We start from the raw sequence: 27110 nt of genomic DNA, 5'->3' as shown, positions 1-27110 counted from the left end.
TAACCCATAATATGTTGATGCTGTTCCAAAGAGACTCACAAAGCTTATTCTTTGTCCTCTGGCCTCTTTCCAGCAGTGTTGTCATTTGTCTGCCTACACTTACCATGCAGGATATTTTCCAGAGATGGCTTTCTGAGCAGATATCTTCTGGGTGACCCTGCAGTCACTCTTTTAGTTCAGGTGCTCTCTTCGTTGCCACTTGGCACCTCTCATTCCAGTTGTGGCTTCAGAAATGTTTATGAGAAGAACCTGTTACTGCTTCCATTTCCTGCTGATTCAGGGGCTGTGATTCTCCCTTGCTGAAGGCCTTCTGTGCTGCACTGGCAGAGTGAGGTCATGTTGTGTGTCTCAGTCATGACCAAAGAATGTTCTTGGATTTTATTTTTCATACCATACCAATCTTCTGAAAACTCAAATTATTTCTTGTCTTCGTTCCCTGTCCCCAGTCGATTTCCTTCTCAGAATGTGTACTTATCAGGAGATAGTTATAAAGATTGTGCACTCCTAATTCTAGAGGTTTCTTTGCCTTCAGCAATAATCACAGTTTGTCAGTTTTCAAATAGATTCTGCAGATGGTAGTTTAAAACTGATCAGCAGAGGGTTTTGGAAGCACTTATGCAAACAGTGCTATGACTCAGAAGGTGGCACAGGGCCGGTCTTTTCCACAGAGATTTATAGCTGATAGGTTGAGCTACGTAGCAGGAAGCCACTCTGTAACTTCTTGGTCTTACAAAAAAAAAAAAAAAGCCAAAAGAGTAAAAATATATACACATAAATATGTGTGTATACACACTGAGCTTTACAAACACTCCTCATCCTCCCTGTCACCTGTCTGCCTCTCGTGCTTTGGAGCTCCAAAATTCTTTGTAGCCTGGATGTTTCTCTCACTGTCCCCAAAACCTGTGGTACTATCCCAGTAGTCATTTACTTAATAACAGGTCTGGATCATGAATCCCTGAAATTCCCACTGCCAAATCCCTTCACAAACTGTGATGTGAACTCACTTTCAGTTTGTGTAAAGAGTTCAGAGCAGCTGGACTGAGAAGGCTCTTTTGATAAAGTCAGGTTTAGTTAGAGAGCTGGGCTGTGTCTGAGCTGCTATTTGTGTAATGGTTTATTCCCTCTAATCTTTGAAGGTTTGTTTTCTGTTGCTGTGTTTTTTAAAAGATAGTTTTGGAGAAGCTCTGCAAGTTGGTTTGGTCACGTGCCTCTCATTTGGCTACATTTAGACACAAAGAAATAGTGAAATAACGTACATGATTAATCAAGTGGAAACCTGTGAAGTTTTTACAGTCACTGGTGGTGTTTAGGATTTACCTTCATCATTAAAACCTGGCCCTTGGCATCCAGATCAGCTGATTAAGGGAACTCCACTCTGTTAACTGGGCTGAACATATGCTGCAGCATAAATCTGACTGCATGGTGTGCTCTCTTGTGCCCAAAAACACGGGACTGGAGATTTTGTAGACAGAAAAAGTCAGACCCTAAGTCCTGAATATAATTTCTGTTCCATCAGTGTAGAAACTCAGCAATGACTGCTCTGAAATAAGCATTAAGACCAAGAATTTTTGGGGCCAGAAGGAGGAGGGTGAGGCACTGCTATGTCTCTCACTACCTCATGAAAAGAGATTTAAGACATATATTTAAGTGGTGCCTGCTATATTCTGGCTCTTGTTTTTTGAATGCAGAAGGTCTGCATTTTGGGGCTGGCTGCTTAAATGATGACTCAGCTGTTCAGAGTTGCATGGGAAATGGGAAGCTTCTGGCTATTAGCACATTTCCTAAAAGCTCAGTAGGGAGTGGGAGGGAGCAGAATATATGTCACTCCAGCTAAAACAACATGATCCAGGAGAGATCTAGGGAAACTGTAAAAAAAACCAAAACCAAAAACCAATAAACCAAAGAAAACTCCAAAAACTAAAAATCCAGAAAAAAACAAACAAAAAAGCTTGAATGCTGCAAGCTGCAATGTGCATTGTTTCTTTCCTGCAGAGTGACCTGTGGTCTCTGGGAATCACTGCTATTGAAATGGCTGAAGGAGCTCCTCGTAAGTGATTTGGTATAAAGGTGGGGGTGTCTGTGCTTTGTAACATGTTCTGTGTTAAAATAACTCATGCTTGGCTAACACATAAATGTACAAAATTCTGGTTCTGTCTGTATATTTAAAAATAATCTATGACTTTTTCTCCTTTGGACTGTTTTGCTTTCTTCTTCCTTTCAGACCTTTTCAGTCTATATTTTGATTCCTTGCCTTCATTTCCCAGGGAAACAAAATTTATTTTTTTTAGAGCTCTTGTTAGCATCGCTTTGTTGACCGCTGCCTGTGAGTTCAGCTGAGCAGAAGTGATTGACATGTTAGCAGAAAACATTGACAGGAGTGGCTTTTGGTTTAGGTCAATAAAAATAATTATGGCAGTAGGAGAAGGTAGGCCTAAAGGTTATGTTTTTACTCTGTACAGTTTTGGGGATTAATACTGTGTTTTCTCACGTGTAATGGCTTTGGTCCATGACCACATTCTCAACTTGACAGCAGATTGCCATAGTTTTACAGCCTGCCCGTGCCTGCCAGGTGTCCCTCTGGTTCCTCCAGTGAGCCTCTGGCAGCAGAGACCTGTGGATGCAAAGTCCCCGTGTGTTGTGGTTTCCATGGAGGACTGGCTGCTTTGCCCCAGCTCCTGCAGAGCAGATGTGATGTGATGGGGTATCCAGTCACTGCTGAGAGCACAGGGGATGAAATAAATCATGCTCTGGCCTGAGCCTGAGAGCATGGAGGCTGTGTTTTTAAAAAACACACTTGGCTGTTCTCCCATCAGACTTGGTTTTCAGCAGGAGCCAGCTGGAGTTCAGGAGCGCTTTCAGATCCTGTGCTTCAGCGTAACTGAAGCTTGGTCCTGAGACATGAATCCATGGGGAGTTTTCTTTGAGAGACTTTGTAGCTTTTTGCCAGTTCCTCATGCCGCTTGTATTTGATGTTTTCCCTGGTTTTGACAGGGAAATGCTGTGGATTAAATTCTGTTGCATTGTGTTTTGTTTACTGTGGTACATCAGTGTCTGGGACCCAGAGGTAGAAACTAGACTTCTTCTGTCCCCCATCTGCACTGTGTCATGTATTATTGACAATACAAAGGAAAAAGTCAAAACCAGAACCCAAATGTGAGCAGTGATAGCAGGTGGATGCAGATAGAGAAATTAATAGAAAGCAGGGAAGGGTTTACCAGAGCAGTCTTCTCACTTGTACTAATGCTGTAATGCTGTAAGTCCATTCCTATTAAGAGAATCACTGCTGGACACGTACATATAATGAGAAATCAGCCTCTGTGTAGTTCCTATCAGTCCCCATTCAGTAGCTCTGTTCAGTGAAGGCCAACCCTTGACCCCTGATGTTTCTCTGTGGCAGATGGAGCACACTCATAATTCCGTACAAAATGCCTGAGATAGGTGAGATGTGACAGTATTTATTTTATGCAGAGTTCTTCATAGCTTCAATTCCCACAGCAGTAACACTGAAGAGAAGTACATTGGGCTGGAGAGAAACCAGCATCTGAATGAATGCAGGAGTAGAATCTGTTGCAGATTGCCTAATAATGGTGCTCACACTGCCAAGCACAGAATAGATGAACTGTGTGCTCAGTCATTCCACTCTGTGCCAGTGATGCAGGTTATGAGCTCCTCGCTTCGCATCGGCTTTTCTTCATCCTGCATTTTCTCATATGCCATGAACAATGTAGAGAAGAACTTGGTTAAAATGGAGCTTATCATTTATCTGAACCATAAGCCAGACATAACGACTAGATAGGTATTTCAATCTCAGCTTTGACTTCTGTGTATGTAAAAACATGCTTTGGTGTCTGAGAAAGGTGAGCTTTTTTTACGTCCCTCTGAAGCATTATATATATCAAAAATATGAAGGAAGTTTTACTTGTTTGTGCCTTGCAGCTTTTCTTTCAAATCTCTTTTATCTGGAAATTTCTGTGTGTTCAGAGACTTGATTTCTTGGCTGTAGTGTGAATTCTGTTGACTACTGGTGTGGTTCTGGGGCAGGTGCTGTGGTGTTTGAAGTGGGGATGTTTGTGGAGGACTGTTCCTCTCTGTTGGTAGAGCCCAGCTCATGGCCCAGCTGGGTTAGCATGGTCTGGCTGTGGGAGGAACACAGGGAGGACGTGCACCCTTCAGTAATTTGTGGTTTCTTTTGCAGCCCTGTGTGACATGCACCCCATGAGAGCTCTCTTCCTCATCCCACGGAACCCACCCCCAAAGTTGAAATCCAGAAAATGGTAAAGAGATGTGTAAAAAAACCCTATAGTTCTGCTTTTGCATTGGGCTTAGGAGGATTTTGAACTCACTTGTCCAGAGACAATGATCCTATTAAATCTTACAGTGATCTAGGAGGTGTTTCCTAGGCTTTTGCTGGTGCTAGGTTAAGTCAGAGGGCAGATGTAATTTACCTTTGGGAAGCAACACCTTTCTTTTGAACTCTGTCTAAACTGCAGCAGTTGTTTAATTTTTGTGTTTGTGGCTGAAATTGCAGGATAGGGAAGGAAGGCTTAGATGGGATGCTTGGGGTCAGTGCTTTGTGCAGAAGACTGCATGGACACTGTGGGGCTAATGGCAGTCAGTGTGCCCCACAGATAATTGCTTTTAAATGAAGTGTATAAAGAAAACCTTCATCTGTTCTGTCTTTTTCAGGTCAAAGAAATTCCTAAACTTTGTTGAAAGCTGCCTTGTAAAACATTATTTGCACCGTCCATCCACTGAAACCTTGCTTAAGCATTCTTTCATCCGAGACATGCAGAACGAACGGCAAGTGCGCATCATGCTGAAAGATCATCTGGACAGGACCAGGAAGAAAAAAGGAGAAAAGGGTAACGTGGCAAAACAAAAGTAAAAGGCACTTCAGAGAGCAGGTCCTGTTTGAATTTTGACACAAGGCAGATGCAACTGAAACAGTAAAACCGGGAAAACTGAGACAGCGTAGTCCTTGATAGTGGTGGGGCCATTTTGAAGATCTCTTTGTCAAAGCCTGGGTCCTTCGTGGTGTTTAAGTGCCAAAGTCTTTGGAACCTGACTGACCCTGAGTCACTGAGAGTGACCCTGATGCTAGCAGAAGCTAGGAGTCCAAGTCTAGGTCTCTACTTTCTTGAGCATCTAAGTGGTGCTCTACAAACATTTTCTGGTCTCTTAGTTCATATTTCTGTCCCAGATCCACCTGTTGTGTCTCCATATAATTTTATCTTGTAAATTCTTTGGGGGCAGCAGGGCTCTTTAAGTGTTTTGCAGTGGAGTGCACAAAAGAGACCTAGAGAAGACCTCCAGCAAAACACAAATGGATATAATGAATCATCTGCTTCACAGAGTGGATCAAGAGAAAGAGAGAATCTGAATTTGTTACAAAAGCCAGCCTTACTCTTCAAAGCAAAACCTGGAAGAAGCAGTGCTGGAGAGGGAATAATACTTGTGTAAATGCCTCTGTAAATGCCATGGCAGACTAAGGGCTGTGCAAAGGGGGAGTGAGACCCATAGCCTGTTGAACAACAATTTTCCCCTTTCTTCTCTCCTGTCTTCCTCTTTTGTCTATTTTATGTGGCAGAGGCACTGTGAAGATCAGTGACTGTGAGGGCAAACTTGGAAAGCACTATGGTGTTGGGAGGTGTCTTATAAACTCCAACCAAGTAGTGATTTGACAACAGGAATATTTGTGCCTAAAATGAAATTGCTCTTGCAATATAGATTTACTGACTCCAGTAGTCATTGCAAAATCTGCCACCTCTTTCAACTATGAATCTCAAAGCACATTGGAATGGAGAGGCAGTAAATTAGAGTTTCTCACAAATGCCCTTGGGGAGGGGCAGGGAAATGCAATGATAACAATCAGTTCTTGATGAATAGTCATATTTTGACCTGAAAAGTGCTATTTTAATCAAGGCTCTCCTGTAACGGAGAACCATGTAAAATTACCAGACTATACACTTCAAAATAGTAACTTCAAAAAAAATGAAGCCCCAATTTAGCATGCAATATAGCCAGCAATGCAGGGTAGGACCCATTTGAAGTTATCTCGTTAAAACTGCCTTCATGTTAGTCTTGAAGAGAACTTTAAACTATGGGTCAGCCTCTTTTAAACCTTTGTGCTAAAACTAGCATTAGTGGAGGGTTTTTACGTATTTACTTATTTACTTTGATACAAAAGGAAACCTGGATTTACTGAAAGCCTCAGCATAGCCATACAACAGTTATGAGCAGCAGAGCAGGGCAGTGCAAGGCTTTTATGTCCTATCTAAATGTCTTTCTAAAGAAATTCTCTGCTGGTGGTTCTGTGGGGGTTGGGTTCCTCTGTGGGTTTAGCCTAATTTGTTTCAGGTGATGGAAGTAGGTTAGTTTTTCAAAACTAACACAGTCAGTCAACAGAAAAGGGGTGTGTGTTTAAGGGGGCCGCCCTGAAACATTACCTGAACTAGATTTTGAATTATGTACATGGATATTTTGCCTCCCCTCAGCCTCCCAGTACAATCTGTGACTTCTAAATTCCAATTCCTGTTGAGCCTGTAGTTCAGGTTGAGTGCTCAGAAACAAAGTTCAGGATCATACCTTAAATAACAGTATCCTCCTCTGGGGTTTATTCTCTTTTTTAGAAGAAACGGACTACGATTACAGTGGAAGTGAGGAGGAAGATGATGAGCTGAATGAAGATGAAGGAGAACCAAGGTTAACTTTATTACTGGAATAGAAAATTTGACTGCCCAAGCTGTTCTCATTGAAGCTGGAACAGCTTTCTTAACTTGCTCTGAATCCCTAATCTCCTGTGTCCCCTTTGGTAGCTTTAACAGTTTTGTAGCTGTCAAATATAACTACTGGGTATAAAATATCTGTAATAAGCTGCTTCTTAGTTCCTCTGCAATAGGGAGGAAACTCTCAAATGAAGGACCCAATAATCAGCTTCAGGCTGGTTTGTAGCACAGCAAGTGCAGCTACACAGTCAACATGCTGGAGATAAATCTTAATTTCCTAACACGGGACACCAGACAATTCCCAGTGCACCTTGTATTCTGTCTTTAATGTTATGTTTAGTCATGTAGAAACCTCCTCTTTGTTTCAGCTCCATAGTTAATCTCCCAGGGGAGTCAACTCTCCGCCGTGAATTTCTGAGGCTGCAGCAGGAGAACAAGAACCGTTCTGACCCTCAGCGCCAGCAGCAGCAGCTGAAGGACCAGGAGAAATACAAGAAGCAGCTGCTGACAGAGCGGCAGAAGCGGATTGAGCAGCAGAAGGAGCAGAGGAGGAGGCTGGAGGATGTAGGGACTGGCTTGTATTGTTGTTCCATGTGTCTGTAGAAAGTAGGCTTTGAAAGGCAAGAAGGGCTGTGTTAAGTCATCAGCACAACCTGGAGCGTAGCTTTCCACCTTGGGAGAATTGTGAGACTTTTGAATGCAATGATTTTAAATGGGCTCTGTCATTTTCCTGCTGACAACCTGCCCTGAACTTTGGAAATAGAAGAGGAAGGGTATTTTGCTTGAGTAAGTTTTGGTGGGAAGCCCAGGCAGATGGGATGAGAGATCCCCATTTCTTTCCCGTGTGTGTTTCCCAGTTTGGAGTTAGTCAGTCTGGTCCAGAGTCCTGACCCTGCTTGTGTTTGAGATGTTAAAAGATAGCTGCTGCCTTTTCAGCTGCTTGACACGCTGTGGTACTGGAGGCAGTGTTGAGTCATAGAATCATAGGTTGGAAAAGACCTCTAGGATCATCCAGTCCAACCTTACCCCAGCACTGACAAGTGCACCACTAGCCATGTTCCTAAGGGCCACGTCTGCATGTTTTTTGAACATTTGCAGGAATGGTGATTCCACCACTTCCCCGTGCAGTCTGTTGCAGTGCTTGGTCACCCATTTAAGTAAAGAAATTTTTCCTAATATCCAATCTAAACCTCCCCTGGCACAACTTGTTTGTTACCCAGGAGAAGACACTGACACCCAACTGGCTACAACCTCCTGTCAGGGAGTTGCAGAGAGGTACAGGGTCCCCCCTGAGCCTCCTTTTCTCCAGCCTAACACCCCCAGCTTCCTCAGTCACTCCTCATCAGACTTGTGCTCCAGACCCTTCACCAGCTCTGTTGCCCTTCTCTGAACTCACTCCAGCACCTCAATGTCTTTCTTGTAGTGAGCGGCCCAACGCAAACCAAAAATAACCAGCATGTCTCTTCTCATGAGTATCTGACAAAGCTCAAGCACTGTGTGAACTCTGGAGCTGATGTTTGTGAAGCATAGTGCTGCTCCAGCAAAACAGGGGCACTCTGGAAAAACCCTTCCTTCTTGAAATGACAGGAAGACATTTGTCATTAGATTAGCTGCCAGCTGTCGGGGGAGATCTTGCATGCCTGCGTAAATGAATGACAAATCTGCCTTGGGCTGCCAAAAGGGCAGAGGTTTCACTTCAAGTTTGGCAGTTGTGGTGGTGGCAGCTTCTGCTGTGTGGTGTGTGGGGTGTCCCCTGTTAGTGACTGCAGAGCAGGAAATGGGCCTTGTGATTAATGAACAATGGCATAAGTAATTGGTGGGTACAAAAATAAAGTGAAATAAGCAACCTTATTCCCTGGCTCTCTTCCAGCACCAGAGGCGAGAGCAGGAGCTACGAAGGCAGCAGGAGTGTGAGCAGAGGTGGCCAGAGGCAAAGGTCGGTCAGAGGAAAGAGGAAAGGGGTAAAGAAGACAAAAGGGCTGTGGAAGATGAACACTTCATAGTAGATGGACAGAGGAAATTAGAAAAGAAGCAGGTATGCAGAGAGTGTTTACTGACAGCAGTTTGCAGCTTCCTCTTCCTGTATCTGTTGTCTTTCTCCGTTCCCTGAGGGTATTCCCATCCTCTTGAGTCATGGACCAAAAGGGGGGCTTTATTAAGGCATTCACTGCCTCTTGTTCTCAGATTCAGCCTTTTTTTGAATTAACTTACATGTTACTGAGTCATCCTCTGTATCTACAGCAGGGACACCACCTGTTCCACTTCTGTCTGTACTGTTTCTCTGTGCTGAAATGGTCTTCACTCTGATTTAAAATTCCTTTTCCCTTAAAGCTTCCAGCATCAAGTAAACCTAAGCTTAACTCTCCAGTCTCCATTTTGTATTCTGGTTGTAATGAGAACCATTTCTTTTTCACAAAAATAGTGGAGCAGAGGTTAATTTTAACGCTGAAGTCTCTATCAGATTTGGTACATTGGCCACCATGTTTTTCTGATGTTTCAGCTGCAAGTTGATTTGTAGAAGCATGGAGTATTTTATTAAAGTCCTCCTGTTTTAGGAAAAGTAAACAGAAGAAATATGATTTTCTTACATGCTGTCTAAAAAGCCAAATACAGTATTTGGTGTCACTTTATTCTTCCTGTTGCTCGGGGTTCTGGCTCTTCTGTGGGCCCTGCTGGAATTGTGCTCACTGTTCTTTGAAAAGCCACTATTTCCAGCAGGCAATTTGGTTGTCCTCCAAGGCATTGTTCTCTCTGAGGTTCATCATTCTCTGCTTTCAGAAGATGGAAGATGTGCAGCACAACAGGAGGGTGCATCGAACTCTCCCCAAAGATCAGACACAGCTGCTGTCCCTCCAACATGACCACAAGCAGAAGAAGAAGGAGCCTTCCACGAGTTCAAATGCAGCAGTGCATCCTCCATCAAGCAGCACAAGCAAAGAGGTACTGTCTTGGCCAGTGTAGCATTTTGGTGCTCTGCAGTTGATGATGCTGTGGTTATGCTGAAGCCAAAAGCAGACTGATCTTTAAACCTCAATCTGGAGCTTGACCTGTGTCTTACTGCACACCTATGCTACAGTAAAGTCTTTGCTTGCCATTAATATTCATAAGATAAGGAAAGGGAAAAATTGCTGTTACTTCTACTTGAATTTAGAGAGGGATTTGACTGGTGAATGGGGAAACAGTTCTTCTGGTCAACTAGGTGTCATTCCCTTGTTTTCAAAGAGGAACAAATTAAGGTAATATCATCTGACATTTAACAGAGGTCTTTGCCTGATGTGAGGGTTCACAAAACTGACCCAGACACAGAACAGCATCATGCCTCTCAAGTACAGACCTCTGCTCCCCAACATCAGGCTGTGGTGCCTTTTGTTGTTTTGTATGTCCCAGGATAAGATTTAATGGATCAGGGCCACAGAACCATTTATTGGGAATTCCTTGGCTTTGCCATTGCACTTACCCTGTCACCAGCACTTCAGGACAGTTTTTCCCTGCACATCTGTGTCCAGCTGTGAGCTCACTGTGTGCTGTATCTGATCCCAGCAGCATCAGAGTGAATGAGCTGAGAGGCAAAGACTCCAAGCTCGGGCTTGACACTGCACAGGCTGAGGTCAGTTTGGGAAGCCCAGAGTGTCGCCTGCATGAGTTTGCATCTGGATAATAATACATTGCATGAAGCTCCCTGTGGGCACAGAGCTGAGGGGTGAATTATCATATCTAGTTTTTACATCTTCTTTCTTGCTATGGTAGAATTTGCCTTTCATTATTAGGAGTTGCAAGTAATGAAAATGTGGCCTCGAAAGCATATAATGGTTGAGTTCACTGGGGTTAGAATTTTGTGGTGTTTGGCTGTGGTAGCTTGTTTTAATAAGGTATTTTTTGGGAGGGGGGTGGTTTGGTGTTCTTTTTTTCCCCAGTGGAGATCTGTGAGACTAAGTGGAACCATTTTGCATGTTCTCAGCAGTTTCTTGGCTGTGTTAAGAATATGCTTACCTTTCTGACACAGGCACAAACATCCAGATATAGTGAGAGATACCGTTAAGAAAGCCCACCCAGACACAGATAACTGGGTATTTTTATGGCATTAATCTCTAGTTTACTGTGTAGAGCCTTTCCTAGGCTGCTGAATCAGAGGATATGCTAAAGATTTACACTAGAGAATGGGAATGAGTCATGTTGAATGGAACTGAAAAGAGTAGGGGGGTCAAAACCACAGGATAAAGATTTTTGTAATGAACAGTGCCCTCGGGAAATTCATTCCTTCTAAATCATGTTTCTCAGTCTTTTCCATAGTTCAAGTAAAATACCGAAAGATAGAGTGTTAAAAGTGTTTTAAAGTAGAAAGCAGCGTGCAGTAATGTCAGCTCTGTAGAAGGGGGTAATAAATGCACAGCAAAACAGGCTGCATGTTGTCAAAGTAAATATAGACAGATGATTCGTCCCAGTTAAAATCCCAGCCTGCAGCAAAAGAGATGACCTAGAGTACATCAGATGGAAACTCAGGCCCTTCTCCTTACTGCAGTTTGGAAACTTGATGGAAAAGGAAGGGTTGCAAATGCAGAGAAAGTAGTGGTTTATACTGTGCCAGGGCTGTCCTCCTTGATGAGAAGGTCCCTCAGAGGTGGTGCACTCTGTGGTGCTCTGGGAGAACATCCAGCCTCCAAAGCCTGGGGCTCAGTGTGCAACGTGCTGTTGCTTTTCTCCTTCTCAGGCCGAGGACCGAATAAAGAAGAGTGATGCCACCCAGCCTTCCCTGCAGTGGCTGGGACACGAGGCCACACCACACTCCAGGATGGGCTCTGGCAGCAGCTCCAGCCCCTGCACCCCCGCGCCACAGAGAGCCATGGTAGTGCAGGTACTGCTGCCCCAGGTGGGGAGGAGGGACCGTGGGTGGTTCCCAAGTAGAAAAATGCATTGGAAAAGTGATTTTCTTCATTCCCGGCACAAATGACTGAGGCCTGTGCAAACCGTCTCGGAGGCTTTTTAGTGACACTATTGCTGCTAAGTTCTGTATGGAATTATACTTAAGCACTGCAGGTCAGGGTTAGATAACAGTTATTTTTACATACGTGGTGCCTGATTGCTGGTTCCATGATATTCCTCTTAGATGTTTCACAGAAAGCCTGAATGGCTGCGCTGTTGCAGTCCCTGGATGATGTATTATTTACATGGTGCCATAAATGTGTGTGGCACTTTACCAAAAAAATCCAAAGCCAGAATTTTTATAAGTGAAATCATGTAAAAAATAAAAATTTTAAATGAACTTATGAAATAATCTGGAAGTAAGCGGAGATGCAGTAAGGGTAATGCAGAGTCAGATCTTGCTGTGGATAGAGCCCAGAAAGTCTGTGACTTTAAAAACTTCAGTGTTAGAGGTAGAAGTGGTATCTAAACAGTACCTATGCAGTGAAAGCACTCTGATGAAGCTATTCATTGAAATCCTTCTCTCAAAACATTTTATCTCCTGCTATTTCTACCAGTTCTGGGAGAGGTGATTCAGAGTTCTCTCAGTGTGCCCAAAATTTCTACTTCCTTTCAACCTCCTACTCTTTCAAAGGGTATGAGGTAAGTAGCTGAGACTGCAGGGTTTTTTTCTCCAGTCTCTTGTGAAAGGACTGTAAGCATATTGAACAAAATCAAAACAAAACAGCAAGTAGAAATTGAATAATCTACTGTAAGTGTGAGCACAGCTCACTTAAGCTGGATCTCTCCGCTTGCTTTGAAAATGTGCAGTGGCAGGAATAATCTTACTGCCTCTACATTTTACACAACACTTGAGTTGTGCATTCATTCATCCCCACAGAGAGGATATACAGTTACAACATTTGTTTTATTCTTGGCAGCTCTCAGTTTCTTCTGGACTCTTGGATGCATGGATGTATGGATGGATGTACGGTTTCTGATCCACCGCTCCAGTTGCTTCTGTGGGACTTAGCTCATGGTACCCACAGGGGAGTGGCATTCAGAGCTGGCTTGAGCATTGTTTGTATGCTGCTGTGGCATCTTGTGGCCTTATTTCCTTCTGTGTTGGATCTTAGAGTCAGAGGGGGAGGATCAGACTGCAGAGAGGATGGGTTGTTGGTTTCAGCTCAGCTGCTTCCAGAGAATGTCGAGCTGCCTCACTGCCAAGCCCAGGCAGCAGGGTGGGCCCATGCACTTCTTTGAGGCTGTTATGGCTTATTGCTATGAGATTAGTTTACATTATCCCAAACTTTTTTTAAACTCATTGCTGGCAATTGGAATTTTCCTTGGCATGAGCTTCAGGTGAACATCTACATGAAAGATTTTAGAATCACAGGATGGTTTGGGTTAGAAAGGACCTCTAAGGGTCATTTAATCTGTTTCCAGAGATGGGGCATCTGCAACATCTTTGGGCAAACTCTTCCAGTGTTGCACCACCCTCATTGTAAAGAATTTCTTCCTTTGCTTTCCTGAAATTCAGGATCCTGACTTGGCTCTTTACCTGAGCCATATTCCCTCAGGACTGCAGATTCCACCAGTGCATGATCACTGCAGCCCTGGCTGCCTCCAGTCTTGATGTCCCTAAGTAGCTCCCTTGTGTTGGTGACCCTGAGGTCCAGTATGGCATCTCCCCTGGTGGGTCTGCCTATTACCTGGCTTAAAAAGTTGTCCTCCTTGCATTCCAGGAGTCTTCTGGATTACCTACAGTTCCCTGTGCTGCTCTTCCAGCAGATGTCAGGGCAGTTGAAATTCCCCAGCAGGATATGGGGAAGCAGCTCTTCCTTATCATTCTGCTTCAGTTTGTGCCCTAGAATGAGTCTGTGGAGTCTGGGAATCATGTAAGAGCTGGCTGTTAGTGTCTCGAAGTCAAAGCCTCCCTCTGCCTTTCCTGTTCAGGTTGCTGTTTGGTGATGATGCAAAAGTCACCACAGACAGATGCTGTGAGCAGAAAGGCCTCATTTCACCTGGTAGCTTTTTCATGGAAAAATATTTATGTGTGTCTTCTCACATCCTTTTTTTCCAGGGCCTGTTTGTTGTTTCAAGTCACGAGTATTGTAAGTGGGCTGAGTTGATGACCTGGCTTGTAGCATCAAATCACTGGAGAGCTACTGCAAGGTCTACAAGAAGGACATTTGTATCTTAGCCTTGGGTAGAGGCTGGCAGCTTTCCTGAGGCAAATATTTCAGCCCTGTAGTAGCAGTGGGAGCATCCATAGTTTGTTGCAGGGCCTTTGGGATTCTGCAGGAGCACAGTGGCTGTACAGAGGATAGTTCTGCCCTGTTGAGGTGCCACTCCCAGGATGAGAGGAGCTACATGCTAGGGTGGCTTCTTCACCTGGGACAAGTGATCATTCCTTTGCACCCTTGTCAGTGCTTCCCTGTTTGGTAGCACCTCTCCCAACTGCCAAGAGGAGTGGTGAAGAATGAAGCAGTATTTACCAACCTCTTTCACATATTCCTTGATGGAAACAGCACTAAAAAATTTTATACTGTTTAAAGCGATGGTGTTACTTAAGGATAATAGCAGCAAGTCATGTACAGTTGTTGCCTGTGATTTCACTCCCTGCTGGGAGCTGCCCTGTTGCCCACTCACAAGGCAGAGCTCCAGCTGACAGCCCACGTGGACAGGGAGAAGCCAATTTGTACTCTTTACCTGCTGTGTTTGCATGGAGACCAGATGAACTTTAATGGGTAATTTGTAAATCCTCTGGAGGGTTGTCTTTCCCTTTGCTGGTTGGGAGCAGCTGGTGATGTCAATAACAGCATGTTTGGATATGCTGCCTGCATGAACTGTGTGAAGTGTTCAGGCAATAGGAGTGATGGGCCAGTTAGTCACCTGAAGATTAAAAGACTCACAGCAATATACTTGTGAGGTTCAGTACGTGGGTGCCTTGTTGATTTAAAATAAAAGTGAACTGTGGAGTTAAAAGGCAAGCTGAATTAATTACAGATGCTGCAACGAAGAACTGACAGCAGTTTGCTGTCATTACTGCTCTGCTCAGACAAAAATGACTTCTTATTTTCAACAATTATATTCTGTGAGATCATGTGGCAAGATCCTTGTTGCCCAAATCTCTCTCAGAATTATTTAACAGGAAAACTTAACACAGCCCCTGAGGTGCAAGGAGCATGATTTCTCAGTGTCTAATATGCTACCTGTCTGCTAAGGGGAATGCGAGATGTTATCAGTTCAGAGTGCACCATTTCCACCTGTTTTGTACCAGTTTTGTGTTTGCTGCAGTATGGTAGCAGGTCTGGCTCTCTGGTTGTGATGGTGTGGGATGAGCTGTTTTGGGCTGCCTGCAGAACTTCACAGAGGCTTCTTGAGCAAAGTCACTGAGTCTGTTCCTCTGCCCAGCATCTCCTGCTGCCTGACTCGTGGAGGAATTTAGCTCACATCTGAAATGAACCTCATTTTTTAATTGACTCTGTGGTTTTCCTGTAGGATTTGGTAGGTAGATTTCTGTTGTCTGGAGTGATGTGGCTGAATTAGAACAGGAAGGCTAACAACATTACAAGAAATAGGTGTGCATAAAGTCATGGGCTGTCCTGGTATCCCAGAGCCCATCTGCTCAGAAGTTTAAGAAACTCTTTTTCCTTATTCTGTTTTGTAACAACACTTGCACTTTATCTGTTTCCTCTATGTAGATTCAATTCAAATTAGTAACTTGGGCATCCTCCAAAAAGCAGTGCAGCCTGTCTTTTTAAAACTTCTTCCATGTAAATCTTTTTAAACTAACTATAGTAATGAGTCTTTGTGCCGTATCACCTTATGTTATCATTTCAGGGATCAAAGGGTTCTTTTCCTTAGCTCTGTTATGTGTCCCTTTATGGTTTGAAGACACACAGTAGGTAACACTGTCTCCTCTACTGCTTTCTGGTGATGAGAAGAGCTACTGTTCTTTCAGTGTTACTTAAAACCAGTTTAAGATTCAGATCTTGGTATTTTAGAATCATTGTTTGCTGAGGTTTTTAAATTTTCTTCCGCATACAAATGATTTTATCTGTAAAACTTAAGAGGAATATCAGGCACTGTGATTTAGGGTTATCTGAGATGGATTTGGCTTGCTGTGGAAGCAGGTGTCTCTTCTTGGCTTTACAAGGAACTGGTGTACTGGTTTCTCTCTGCCCAAAGAAGGTATGTGGGCACCATCTGCAGAGTTTGGATTCACTCAGTTATTTATATCATGATTCAGCAAAGCTCATCCATGCTTTTAAGTACAAATAATTTTCTGGTAGTCTCCAGGGCTCAAAAGCTGGAATTTAAAAAGAAATGCATGTATCTTGTTGAGAAAGTGACAAAAGAAAAAAAATTCCTCCTATATTCTGATAATAATACACTTGCTGTAAAACCTGTTCCTGTTGCTACGATGAATCGTTTTGAGGGAACACTTTGCTGCTCAAATAATTCTGGTTAACTAAAAACTGTTATTAGTGACAATCATGTTGGACATAAAGGTAATTTTGACAAAATGAAAGGACATAGATTATGAGATGTTATAACTGCTGAAAAAGCTATTTTCTGTAAAGGGAGTCAACAGAACATATTGTCCCAAAAAGGCAGGGAAAGCACCTGAATATTTAACTAGGTGAACTTATCCAGACTGGTTTTTGACAGTTGACTTTGCCATACTGGTCTGGGAGGTTGTGATGAGGCATCTTCCATATCTTTAACTGGTTTCAGAATTACTACCTGTCAATATTTAATTGATGGTCAACGTTGTTTCCATGAAATAATTAGTTTTGTACAGTTACAGGGAGTTTGTAATCATATTATCTTCTGAAAAGCTGTGTGCAGTTCTCAGTTACTGTGTTTTACTTTTTAGGATGGGGGAACTGGAGAATTTTATAGAGTTGGGCTAATGATAAATCAATAAAATATTCATCTGAGTCATTCTTTGGGGAAAGTGAACTGCAGCTACTGTTGCAGTAGCTCAGGACACAAGAGTTTGAACTTTGACTTGGACAAAAATTGCAAACCTCCTTCTTAGGCCTCGAAGTGTTGGGGATAATGGTCTTTCCATGTGAAAGAGGCACCTCCCAGAAAGCCCTGGTCTTGCTTTGCATGGGAGATCTGACGAGATAAAGCACAAGGTGGTGTAGCTTCAGGCATTTCTCTAATACTTTTTCTGTTTCTATCAAATTGGTTCTAGCACAGCAATCTCTGCAGACAGGCCCAGCTCACGCAGAGCTTCCATGTGTTCTGTCTTGGTCTTGTGTCCAAGAGGATGTCTCATTTCAGGGAGGCAGTACACTCAGCTGACATGTTTAGCTTTGTGTTTCTTCCCCATTGGAAGATGCTAGTGTAGTAGATCATCAGTGTGTAGAATTTAAAGGACCTCTATTCTTGTCTCTCTCTTTTTTTTTTTTCCTTCTTTTAAATGCCAAAAGAATCAGAGCACTAAACGTTGAATATTTTAGCTTGAGTTTTACAATGCTTGCTTCTTGTTCCCTTGGAGTGAAAACTTTGTAAGGAAATAATTTGATTCCTTCCCCTTCCTGTGCTGTGATTGGGGTTTTTGCTACCCTTATGCTCTAATTTGACACCTTTGAAGAGATCTTTTAAACACAGGTGGTCACAATGGGATCATGGGATCACAATGGGGTCACCTGGACATGACCACTCATGAGGTGTAGTCTGAGCATAGTTTCATTCATTCTTACTGCATTCTCAAGTTTGTTTTTTTTTTTTTCAAGTAATTGTAAACTTTGTTATGGAAAAGGGCCAGAGACCTCTCATAACCACTGGAGCATTTGAAAGCACTTTGAGCTGACAGTTTGTCTCCATTGACTCCAGGCTGGTGGTGGGCTTGCAAAAATTAGTTTATAAGTTCAACATCAGTGTTAGCGAAGTGGGTTCCCTTGGTGATTAGACTGTCTAAATTCTGCAATGGAAGCAGAGGTCAGGTTTGAATGAAATATATTCAACAGTATTATTTGCATCATCCAGGTCACTAGTTCACTGTGCATTACTAGTAACCTATTTGCTTCTCCATAGATTTAAGAAAGGTGTGTATATATGTGTGTGTATATATATATGGCATCGATGTGTTTGCTATTTCTTTTTATTGTACCCTTCACCTTGAAATATTTGTGCCTAACATGCTAACCTGCTGGAAATGAATAACTTACTTCACAGTGAACAAGGTGAGTAGGGCTGTATCCAAACGCAATCCTCCTTGTGTATTTACTAAAAACTTGATCTCACAAAGAGAACCACTGATGCCTGTTGAGACTGGGACGTGTTACATAGGCAGGGAAGTACAACTCAGCATGTATTTTGTTTGTTTCAAGTGTGAAAATTTCCGGGCTAGTAAGGACGTGTACCACAGCAGTTCACTGTCAGACATGGTGACAGCACCACTCAGCCCTGTGCAGGATGATGTGTTCTGGAGCGTGAGTCAAAATGAAGAGCAGCCCCCAAAGGTATGTGGAAATCAGGGTGTTTTACACTGTCAGTGTTGTGGGTTTATGTGTACATATATAGTATCTGCAGGATCTGTGAATGCAGATACATGTCTTTTGTTAGACCAGGTATTTGTAGCTGCCCTTTCTCTGAAAAATCTGGCCTGTCGCAGAAAAGCTCATTGGTTTGTATGATGGAGGTGATGGTGTATTTCTAACAGAATTTCTGAAAACAGGTACAAGAATATTTGAGTGGGGATGTGTCTGTGCATTTGTGTGTCCATATTATTACTTTGTACTTGGGGGATGTATGTGTCTCTCATTCCCCAGCCTGTGGTAGCAACAGAAGGTAACCCAGCACCTGAGGAAAGCTGCATTCAGTGACTGCAGATGCATTTCATTGTCTGCTTTTTAAGTATTGACCAAGAGTGGTGCTACCTCTAAGGAAAGGTTCAAACCTCTGTCTGTCTGCACCCTGATAGACTGCACAGGCTTGGAGCAAACTGGAAGCACCTCCTGCTGACTTGCAGCTTCCAGTGCTGACACCATGGAAGACCTCTCCACCAATCCCACAGAAGCATTATTCATTTTTGTTGGTTAGGCTTAGTTTTTCATTGATACAGGGTAAGCATTAGGTTTAATATCTGAATTTAAAATGTCAGTAGTGACCTTAAAATGTTTGATTAAATCCTTAAGGTTCCAGAAAGGACAACCTCAAAATTTTACAGCAGGGATCAGCCTGGCCATCAGAGATGCCTTTCAAGGTAAGCTCTTAAGTGTTTTATGCTTATACTAATGCTGCTTTTTTGTCAATAGGAAAAGTAAAGCAAATTTATTAAAACAAAGCCATAACCTCAGTAGCACCAAAACTGACATGGATTCATTCCTCATTTCATAGCACTTACAATTATTTTGTCTTTTGAGCCAGTTTGTCCACAAAAATAGCTAACCAAACTTCCTGATCTTAAACCTCAAGAAAGTGTCTAAGCCAGCTTCCTTTCAATGATTGACATAACCAACTTAAAGAGAAACAAGCCTCTTGTGGATCTCCTTTTCATGCAAGGTAGTTCTGTCTTCTGCTGGAAAGCAGTATTTTAACATAAAAGAGCTGTTCCATCTGTAACAAATCCTGCAGTGAGTTGTTTCCTTTGGCTCAGCCTGTTTGGTGTGCCTGAGTGAGTTGCAGCCCAGGTTTATATCCATTTCCCAGTTAACAGGCAGCATGTTATGCTGTCATTGGACTTGTGATTTGGTGATGCTGGACTTTCCCCTCACATTAGAGTGAGAGGCTGTGGAAGGTGCAGGTTAACTGAGGTCCTGGCATGTCAACACTGATGATTCCAAGATGGAGTGGTGCTGGTCAGAGCTGCCTGGATGCTCTTGCAGATCTTACTGCATCAGTGCCAGCGCCATTGGTTTCAAAGGGGTGTATGGATGCATTGGTGAGAGAAGGTCTGGCTCTGACTCCCTGTATAGGCACTTTAATTATAGCTTGATGCTTATTTTGCCTGGTAGTAGCTTGAACAGGCTGCCTATAGATGTATCAATTTGGGCAGTCTGCCCTTAAGGCTTGTATACTTTTTTATATCCCAGGAGAAAAGACCAAGGATGCAGAGAGCTCAGCAGTAAAGGGTAGCCCCAACTGGATGTCTGATCAGGGAACAGAATGGCTTGGAGAGATTGGAAAGTGAAGTAGATTTAGCTGAAATAACAAAATAATGTGCAGCATTTCTGATAACCCAAAGTAACATCATCTGAAATAGCTTTCAAGTGAAGTCAAGCCCTAAATGTTCTCCACTTGGGAATTATAGAAGGCAGAGCAGAAAAGAAACATGTAAATAATCGACAGTGTTACAAGTGAGTGGCTCCTGAGACAGGGTTTCTGGGTGAGCCACTGTCTTAACAGTTTATTAGTGTCCAACACATTCCTTTCTTCATTGATAAGTGACTGATGATGCGTCTTCTAGGGAAGTAGGGGAGCAGGTTTGTTTAGTTTTAAAAGACGTGAGATTTTGGAATCAGGAATGACACAGATCTGAAGAATCCAAGGGAGGCATACATATATAAGGATATTTTGTATTTACTTGGGAATCTCTGTAATCTCCCAGAATGATTGCCCAGAGGAAACTGTCCTCTCCTTCATCTTGTCTCATTACTGATGGCCCTACTTGGAGCAGCAATGAAGATAAATTTTTTCTTGATCAGGACTATGATATCATACTGTAACAGCAGGGAACTCAATTCAGTGGCCTCAGAGCTCTGTTCCAGTCTCTGTTCCTCCACACGAGCTGGTCTGATCTGCTTTTTGTCTTTCTGTTTAGTAACGCTCATCAGTCATCCCCCGTGGGACACGCTCTGAAGCTAAACAGTAGCAGCGGGACTCCTGGCAACAAGCAGTGGGAGATGGGATCTCATCAGAGCAGCTGGTCAACCTCAGGTGATTCCTAAGTCAAAGATTCATCAGTCAAAATGTACTAAACTCCCATCACATGAAATGGGCTTCTGCAGGGTGTCAAGTTCTGCATTGAAAATGGGATGTGCCTTTTTAACGATGTCTTCTGGTGAGAGGCTTTTGAAAGCCCTCTGGATTTTATGGTGCCATATAACTAAAATATAAGCATTTCCTCTTTTGAGTCAAAAAGCGACTATGAACGTATTTTCACATGGAAAATTTGAATTGCCTCAATTAAGAATCCAAAACTAAATCATTTCTGGTGCACTTACTGACACAATTAAAAGTCAGCAGAGCCAACATTCCAGACATACAGATGTAATTCAGTACTAGTGTTCACCCACTGGCAAATTCTGCATAACCATGTGCTGCTCTTTGCATTGCCCACTGATAAGATGATACAGATGAGCATTTGATATACACTAGTAGTTCTGCACTCTAATAACTGAAGGAAGCGTAAGACTCTGTGTACAGCACCTTATGAAATATTCCTCCAATATTCTTTTATTTGCAGAAAGGTAGTGGAACTAAAAGAAAAGGGGGCAAAAGGAGTTAAAAGGAAGAGAAAACCTCATCTAATTTAACAAAGTATGGCTTTGTAAGCTCTTTTAATATCACTGGTAGTGGTGTAGAAACACAGTGGGCTTGCTCGTGACTGTGCAGTTTTTTTGCAGTAGAGACTCTGGTTCCTGAGACTTGGTCTGAGATTCTGGCAGATGGGGCCACAGAGCAGAAGTGGATAGCTTTGTTCCTCTATTGCTGTTCCTAAGGGTGTTTTCTGTGGGTCAGTTGTAGGGCAATTTTTTATGTAGCTCCTCACAAAGCCGTGATGTGTCACAATGCCTTGCGTCCAGGTTGACTGCTATAGACTGGGAACACTGCAAATCATGCACACCCAGTTCAAAGCAGGGTGGATGCTAAAAATGTTCTGAAACCACCCCAGTGAGCTGCTGAGGTCATTTATTTTTATGTTGAGACTTACATTGTTAATTTATAAGCCCTTGATAAATGAAGAACAAATTGCTTATTTATTATGCTTACACAATCAAGCCAGTTTTGCTTTCACTAAACTACACAGAATAGGAAGCTTTGCTTCAAGAGAAATCCAGAGCACACTTTAAATTCCTTGGATTATATTTCTTTTTGCTCTTATGTCATTTTGTGTTTGAATAACAGAGTTGAACAACATGCAACAGCCCAGCTCAACTTTGCAAAGTCCGTGTGATGTGTAACTCCTGTGCTATTTTGGCATGGGGAAATGAAAATCTCACCAGTAATGGAAAGAATAGAAAACCTCCTTTGTGATTTAAACTGTCTTCTTGAGTTCTTAAGTGAATTAAATTACAGCAAGTTCTGGCATATGGCGTTTTCAGATGGAGTTTGTTGCTTTCCCAAACCCATAGGGATAATGAATTGGACAGGAAAAGGCTATAAATACTTTAAAGCTAATACTTCTGCTGAGTTGCTTAGGTGCTCATTGACCAGTAAGGAATTCTGATTTTTGAAAGCTTTGCAAAATGCATGAAGACATAAAACCATTGTGACAAAACTATCTAAATCACCAAATACAGATCCTAATTTGTGTGAGCTTGAACTCTCTTCCCTTAACTTGCAAGGAGTCCTGTTGGTAGCAGTGGGATAGTCATGGGAGAAGCTGCTGAACAAGGTAGACATTGAACTGGCCAGTGTGTTCCAGGGTGGGGTGAGGGTACAACTGCTTTCCCTACCTTCCCTCTGTATCAGGAATTGTGTCTGCTTTGAGTGGTAGCTGTGTGTGTGTTTGTCTTACTGGTCCCCTCACTCACTCTGCTGCACATGCATTTTTAGAAAAAAGTAAAATTTGGGGTTTTTTTATCCCCAGGGAATCCAGGACCGGCCAAGGCAGAGAACGTTTTGTCACAGAACCACTTACAGCTGCATAAGAAGGCTGAAAAAGTTTCTCATCCAGGCCAGATTGCAGTAGGTTCTTTTAAATCCACTGATATTTTTGATTTGTTTATTGTTTTCACTGAGGGTCTGTCTGTGCAGACAGCTCTGCTTTTAGTGCTTCATTTTGCTGTTGCTGGTGAGTCCGCCTGAGGGGTGTGTGGGGCTGGATTGAGCTTTGCTGATGCAGTAACATGTCCATCAGCTCCCGGTCCAGGTCTGACTTGTGTCCAGCTCAGATCCTCAGCAGAGAGTTCAATTTTCCTGAACCTTTCTGATCATAAGTCTTTAGAAAGGAAGGGAATGTCTTTAATATTTCAGGAAGCCATTGACCCGTTTTCTTGCAACACAGAAGTCAAGACCATGCTGGTGGCTTGTGCGAAGCAGGGGACAGCTACAGCTTAGCAGAGTCCCCAGCCCCTCCTGGCTTGTCAGGGACCAGAGGTTTGCAGAAGACTCTGTGTTTAGGCCATTGCCCACAGTGTAAGACACTTGTATATGAATATCTGTAGGACTGGGATGTCATAACTGCCCTGTGGGTGTGAGCTGTGTCTGTTTTGGTGTTGCTTTTCCAGACCAAAGGTGCTTTGTACCTGCTGTGTGCAGGCACACAGTGCTCAGGGCAGGGCCCTGCAAGCCTCAGGGTAGTCCAGGGCTGGAATGACACTGAAGCCAGTGGAATCCTTTAGTCCTGCTGCAGAACACTCCTTTTCTTGTGTGAAAAAGGAAGTACTTCTCTGCTCCTGCAAAGTGCAAGATTGAATCATAGAATATCAAAATAACATACTAACTAAAGTTAGTCACCTTTCAGCTTTTAGGAAATTTGGGTGTTTTGGCTCAGGTCACTTTTTAGTGTGAAGTACCTGCTTATGATGGACCAACAAAAGCATCAACTTTTTTTGGTGTGGAAGTGACAGTAACTGTATTTGCTGGGAAAGTAAAGTACTGCACATGCTGTTTAGCGATGGGTTCTTCAGCTGAGTTTTCTTTATTCAGAGTCCAGTCTCCTTTGCCAAGGTGAAGGACAGTGCCAACTCATTGTTAAAAGCAGCAGACTATTCCTCCTCAAGTGACGAGGTCAGCAGCAGCAGCAGCAGCAGCAGTGATGAAGATGACACAAACCACACAAGGTTGGCTTGATTTATATTATTATTATTATTTTCTTCCTTTTTATTACACACTTCTAAATATGTAGAAAAAAAGCTGGCATACATAAATACTACCTCTCCTTTGAAGTTACTATCAGTCATTTATGGCAGTTGTAATTAAGCAGTTTAATTGCACTGTAATGAACTCCCCGGGGGTAAATGTTTGCTCCATCAGATGTGTGCAGTGTAATAAGCTTTGATGACTTGCTGCCCTGGGACAATGAGGAAATGTCTAGTTTTAACAGAATATACTGGGTAGTGCATTTACAGAGATTACTTCACACTGATCTATGTTTACATGGAATTTTTGAAAGCAAAAAGGAGAGGGAAAGAAAACTGTGTGCCTTCATGCCAAATACAGGTTACATTGAAAAAAGCAAGGCAAGTATGACCCTCATATTCACATAGTCTGTTTACTCTGGCAGAAATAATTACCACTGAAAAGCTGATTCCTTCACTAGTGCTGTCAATAAAAAGGGACAGTAGTGTTGTAAAACTTGCTGTATTTTTAATACTGACATTTTGGACAATTGCTGTGGTTTCCAGCTGATGCTGTGACTTGTCCCAAGCTGATCTCACCTGAACTCTGTCCTCTTACCTTTCCAGTTTCTCTTGTTGATTTTGTGACTGACATCTGTTGGTGTTCTACTTGTCGTGCAAAATGTGTATTTTGCTGAGAAGTAATGGAGTGGGAATAGCTTACTAGTCCAAGAGAGAAGGGAGTCAGGGGAGTTACCTGGCCAGCCCCACTGTTAGGAACAGCAAACAGAATTATTTTTTAGTATTGATGAAAGAAGCTTCAGTTTAATTCAGGTTTTAAGATTTACTTTGAAGTGCATCTCAGGGCCACAGAGCTCTCTGGGATGGGGCTCTTGTTCATCTGACAGAATTGCATGTGCAGTTTCAGGCAGAGGTGGCCAGATTTGTAGCATTGTTGTCAAGTTATTGTGTTGATATGGTACCAGTCCTTTCCCCTGTGCAACTCTGAAGAGGTAGAGATTTTGTGCCTATATATACTCCTAATTTGCATTTCTGAAGTTTATTTTGAAAGCTGAGATGAGGAGAGAGAATGGTAAAAATCTTGTAGCTTATTCAGCACACCTGAAAGAACAGTTGTTTACTGTAATGCCTTTATTTTCTTACTGATCCTCTTCCAGACCACCTTGTTCTGATCTGTAAAAGGTTTTATTCACTCTAGGTCATAGAATTCATCCTAGACCTCAGAAAGACTCTACATAAAAATATGGATTTGCCTTGTAGCAATGACTTTGCTGTGTAAGTGTTAGTTTGTTGTGGTCCTTGCATACTGTAATGATCTGAAGGAGTGGTATCACTGCCTTTGGAAAGCTGCATGTGTTATTTGCATCTTGTCTGTGTGTGAGATCTACCAGCCCTCTGGAGAAATGGAACTAGCAGGGTGCTCCCTGTCAGGTTTGCCTTTCCGTGCACACAGCCACTGCGAGAGCTCCTGTAAAATCAGAAGTATAATCTTGCTATTAAAAGAATTCCTTCATCTTGGCTAAACATCTTTTATATTAAAAGACAGATACTAGGAAATATATCCTGATTGCTACCAAGTAAATGGCGAAAAGGATAATGATGAGAGTGGAAGGAGCAGCCAGCACTGAAACTTTGCATATTGTGGATAAGTGAATGGTATGAAGGTTTTTGCTCTCTAAAATGTGACTGTAGGATTTGAAGCCCCTTGCACTCTGTGAAAGTGTTTCTATGTGGACTTTGGCTGAGATACCTTAGGCCAAGTCTTAGTTGGCCCCTGAAAACAATCTGTGTATTCCTGTTTTTGCCTGGGCTGTGGAACAGCATTCAGTGTCTATGCTCCAGCTTTCCTGGAGGTGCCCAGTAGGAGTACACTTGAGACACATGCAAGAGAAAGAGCTTTCTATTCTCTTGGACTGATCCTGTTAATGACTCTGAGAGGGCTCATTTCTGAGAAAGCCATGACTAAATGGCTGTTTTTCACCAGTAAAACAATTTTTGATCTTGTTTTTATTAACAGTGAGATGACCCAGAATTCTTTCTCCCACACCCCACGTATTTGTTTAAGGAAAGGGTGTCAGTGTATATGATTTAGCATCTTACCTGCTTGAATAGCACATCTATTCCACTGATGCCAGTTTCTCCTGCTTTACTGAGAGTGCTTCCCCCTCTGATGCCTGCAGTATTCACAATCCCCCTAAAACACTGAGCATCCTGGGACTCAGTTGTGTAGTTCAGTTTTTTCTCTCTGCTCTTTAAATGCTGTTTCCTACCAACATTTGGACTAAGTGGGTTCAGGTGTGTGCTTGGCTAGTAATTACTTTCTCCCCTACTAAGTGGGAGGTTGGCGTTATTTAAGATAAGCTACTGCTTGCTTTCCTGATAAGAACAGGTCCTTGCATTCAGCATTGATCCTACACCATATCTTGTCATTCCTCCTAAGTTTAGTATGTAAATATTTGCCTCTCCCATAGAAGAGGGGTGCAATTTCAGACAAAAAAAACCCAACCAACAACAAAGCACCAGCACCCCCCCGAACTTCTACTCTTTCATAACCATCTTAAATTGGTTGTTCTCTCACAAAAACCCTCTTTGTTATCCCGTTGGGCATCTTTTAAAAGAAAAAAAACACATTACTGTCTGCTACCAGTTGGCACATAGCACTGTAGAGCCCTTCACATTCTGAATCCAGTCAGTTTTATAATTACTGGAAAGGAGGCAAAAATGTAATGGGCTTAAATGGACTGCGGTAATAAAGAAATTAATATAAATAAGTAAGTGGGATAAATAAACCATGTGAGGTAGAATTGTACAGAAATGGGGCCAGAGCCTCGCTGACAGAAGTTTGAGGCAGTTCCACTTGGGTGAAAAAGTTTAGAACACTAAGATACCTCAGGTTGTGCAGGAAGCAGTGGTGTGCTGGGAATTCACAACAGACACTTCCCTTATCACTGCTCTCTTTCGGTATCAGCTTTTGGTCACTGTTCAAGATGGGATACTTGGCTGGGGGGCTTTTGGCCCCAGCCAGTCCAGCAGCTCTTGTTTTTTTCTGTCTGCGTGCACTTGGCAACATTTTCTGTGCTTCTTTGTACATAAGGTGAGGTTGTCTGTGTTTCAGGGACTGATGTACAGTATGGAATTCCAGCATGGCCTGTCCCAGTAGGCACTGGCAGAGGGGTCTCTAATACTATCATGTGGCAGAGCAGTGGCTTTCCTGTTCCAAGTGCAGCTGGTGCTCTCTCTGGAGAGCAAGGTGGCTTATAATTGCACCTCACAGGGCGTTGTATGAGGAGAGACAGAAGTTTTGAAGTAGGCATTTCTCAAATGACAGCTTGAGGGATCAGCTCTCACTTGCCTGGGCTATTCAGTGTCTGAAGGATGATGGGTGAAATGCAGGGAGATGAAGGGATGGTCTCTGTCGAGGTGGGGAGATCTTCCTGCTGTGTGTGAATGGTCCTCAGGCTTGAGTCCTTTCAGGCAGATCCACAGAGTAATCAGC

General features: G+C 42.8%; 1 protein-coding gene across 2 annotated transcripts in view; it reads left to right on the top strand.

Moving 5' to 3' along the window:
* NRK (Nik related kinase) overlaps positions 1 to 27110 on the top strand; it is a 92820-nt gene that overhangs the window by 41406 nt on the left and 24304 nt on the right. The window contains exons 8-20 of one of the 2 annotated variants that reach the window (XM_027645395.1): positions 1993 to 2047; positions 4196 to 4274; positions 4687 to 4862; positions 6630 to 6702; positions 7094 to 7289; positions 8596 to 8760; positions 9507 to 9665; positions 11434 to 11577; positions 17978 to 18109; positions 18785 to 18852; positions 20410 to 20525; positions 22402 to 22499; positions 23463 to 23596. In XM_027645395.1, coding sequence (XP_027501196.1) covers positions 1993 to 2047; positions 4196 to 4274; positions 4687 to 4862; positions 6630 to 6702; positions 7094 to 7289; positions 8596 to 8760; positions 9507 to 9665; positions 11434 to 11577; positions 17978 to 18109; positions 18785 to 18852; positions 20410 to 20525; positions 22402 to 22499; positions 23463 to 23596 — 1595 coding nt within the window. Of the gene's footprint in view, positions 1 to 1992; positions 2048 to 4195; positions 4275 to 4686; positions 4863 to 6629; positions 6703 to 7093; positions 7290 to 8595; positions 8761 to 9503; positions 9666 to 11433; positions 11578 to 17977; positions 18110 to 18784; positions 18853 to 20409; positions 20526 to 22401; positions 22500 to 23462; positions 23597 to 27110 lie in introns of both variants that reach the window. The other variant, XM_027645394.1, reaches the window with a different exon arrangement.

The sequence above is a fragment of the Corapipo altera genome, unplaced genomic scaffold, assembly GCF_003945725.1.
Source record: "Corapipo altera isolate COAL_440 unplaced genomic scaffold, ASM394572v1 65, whole genome shotgun sequence".
Classification (NCBI taxonomy): domain Eukaryota; kingdom Metazoa; phylum Chordata; class Aves; order Passeriformes; family Pipridae; genus Corapipo; species Corapipo altera.
This window is presented reverse-complemented; position numbering and strand designations above follow the sequence as displayed.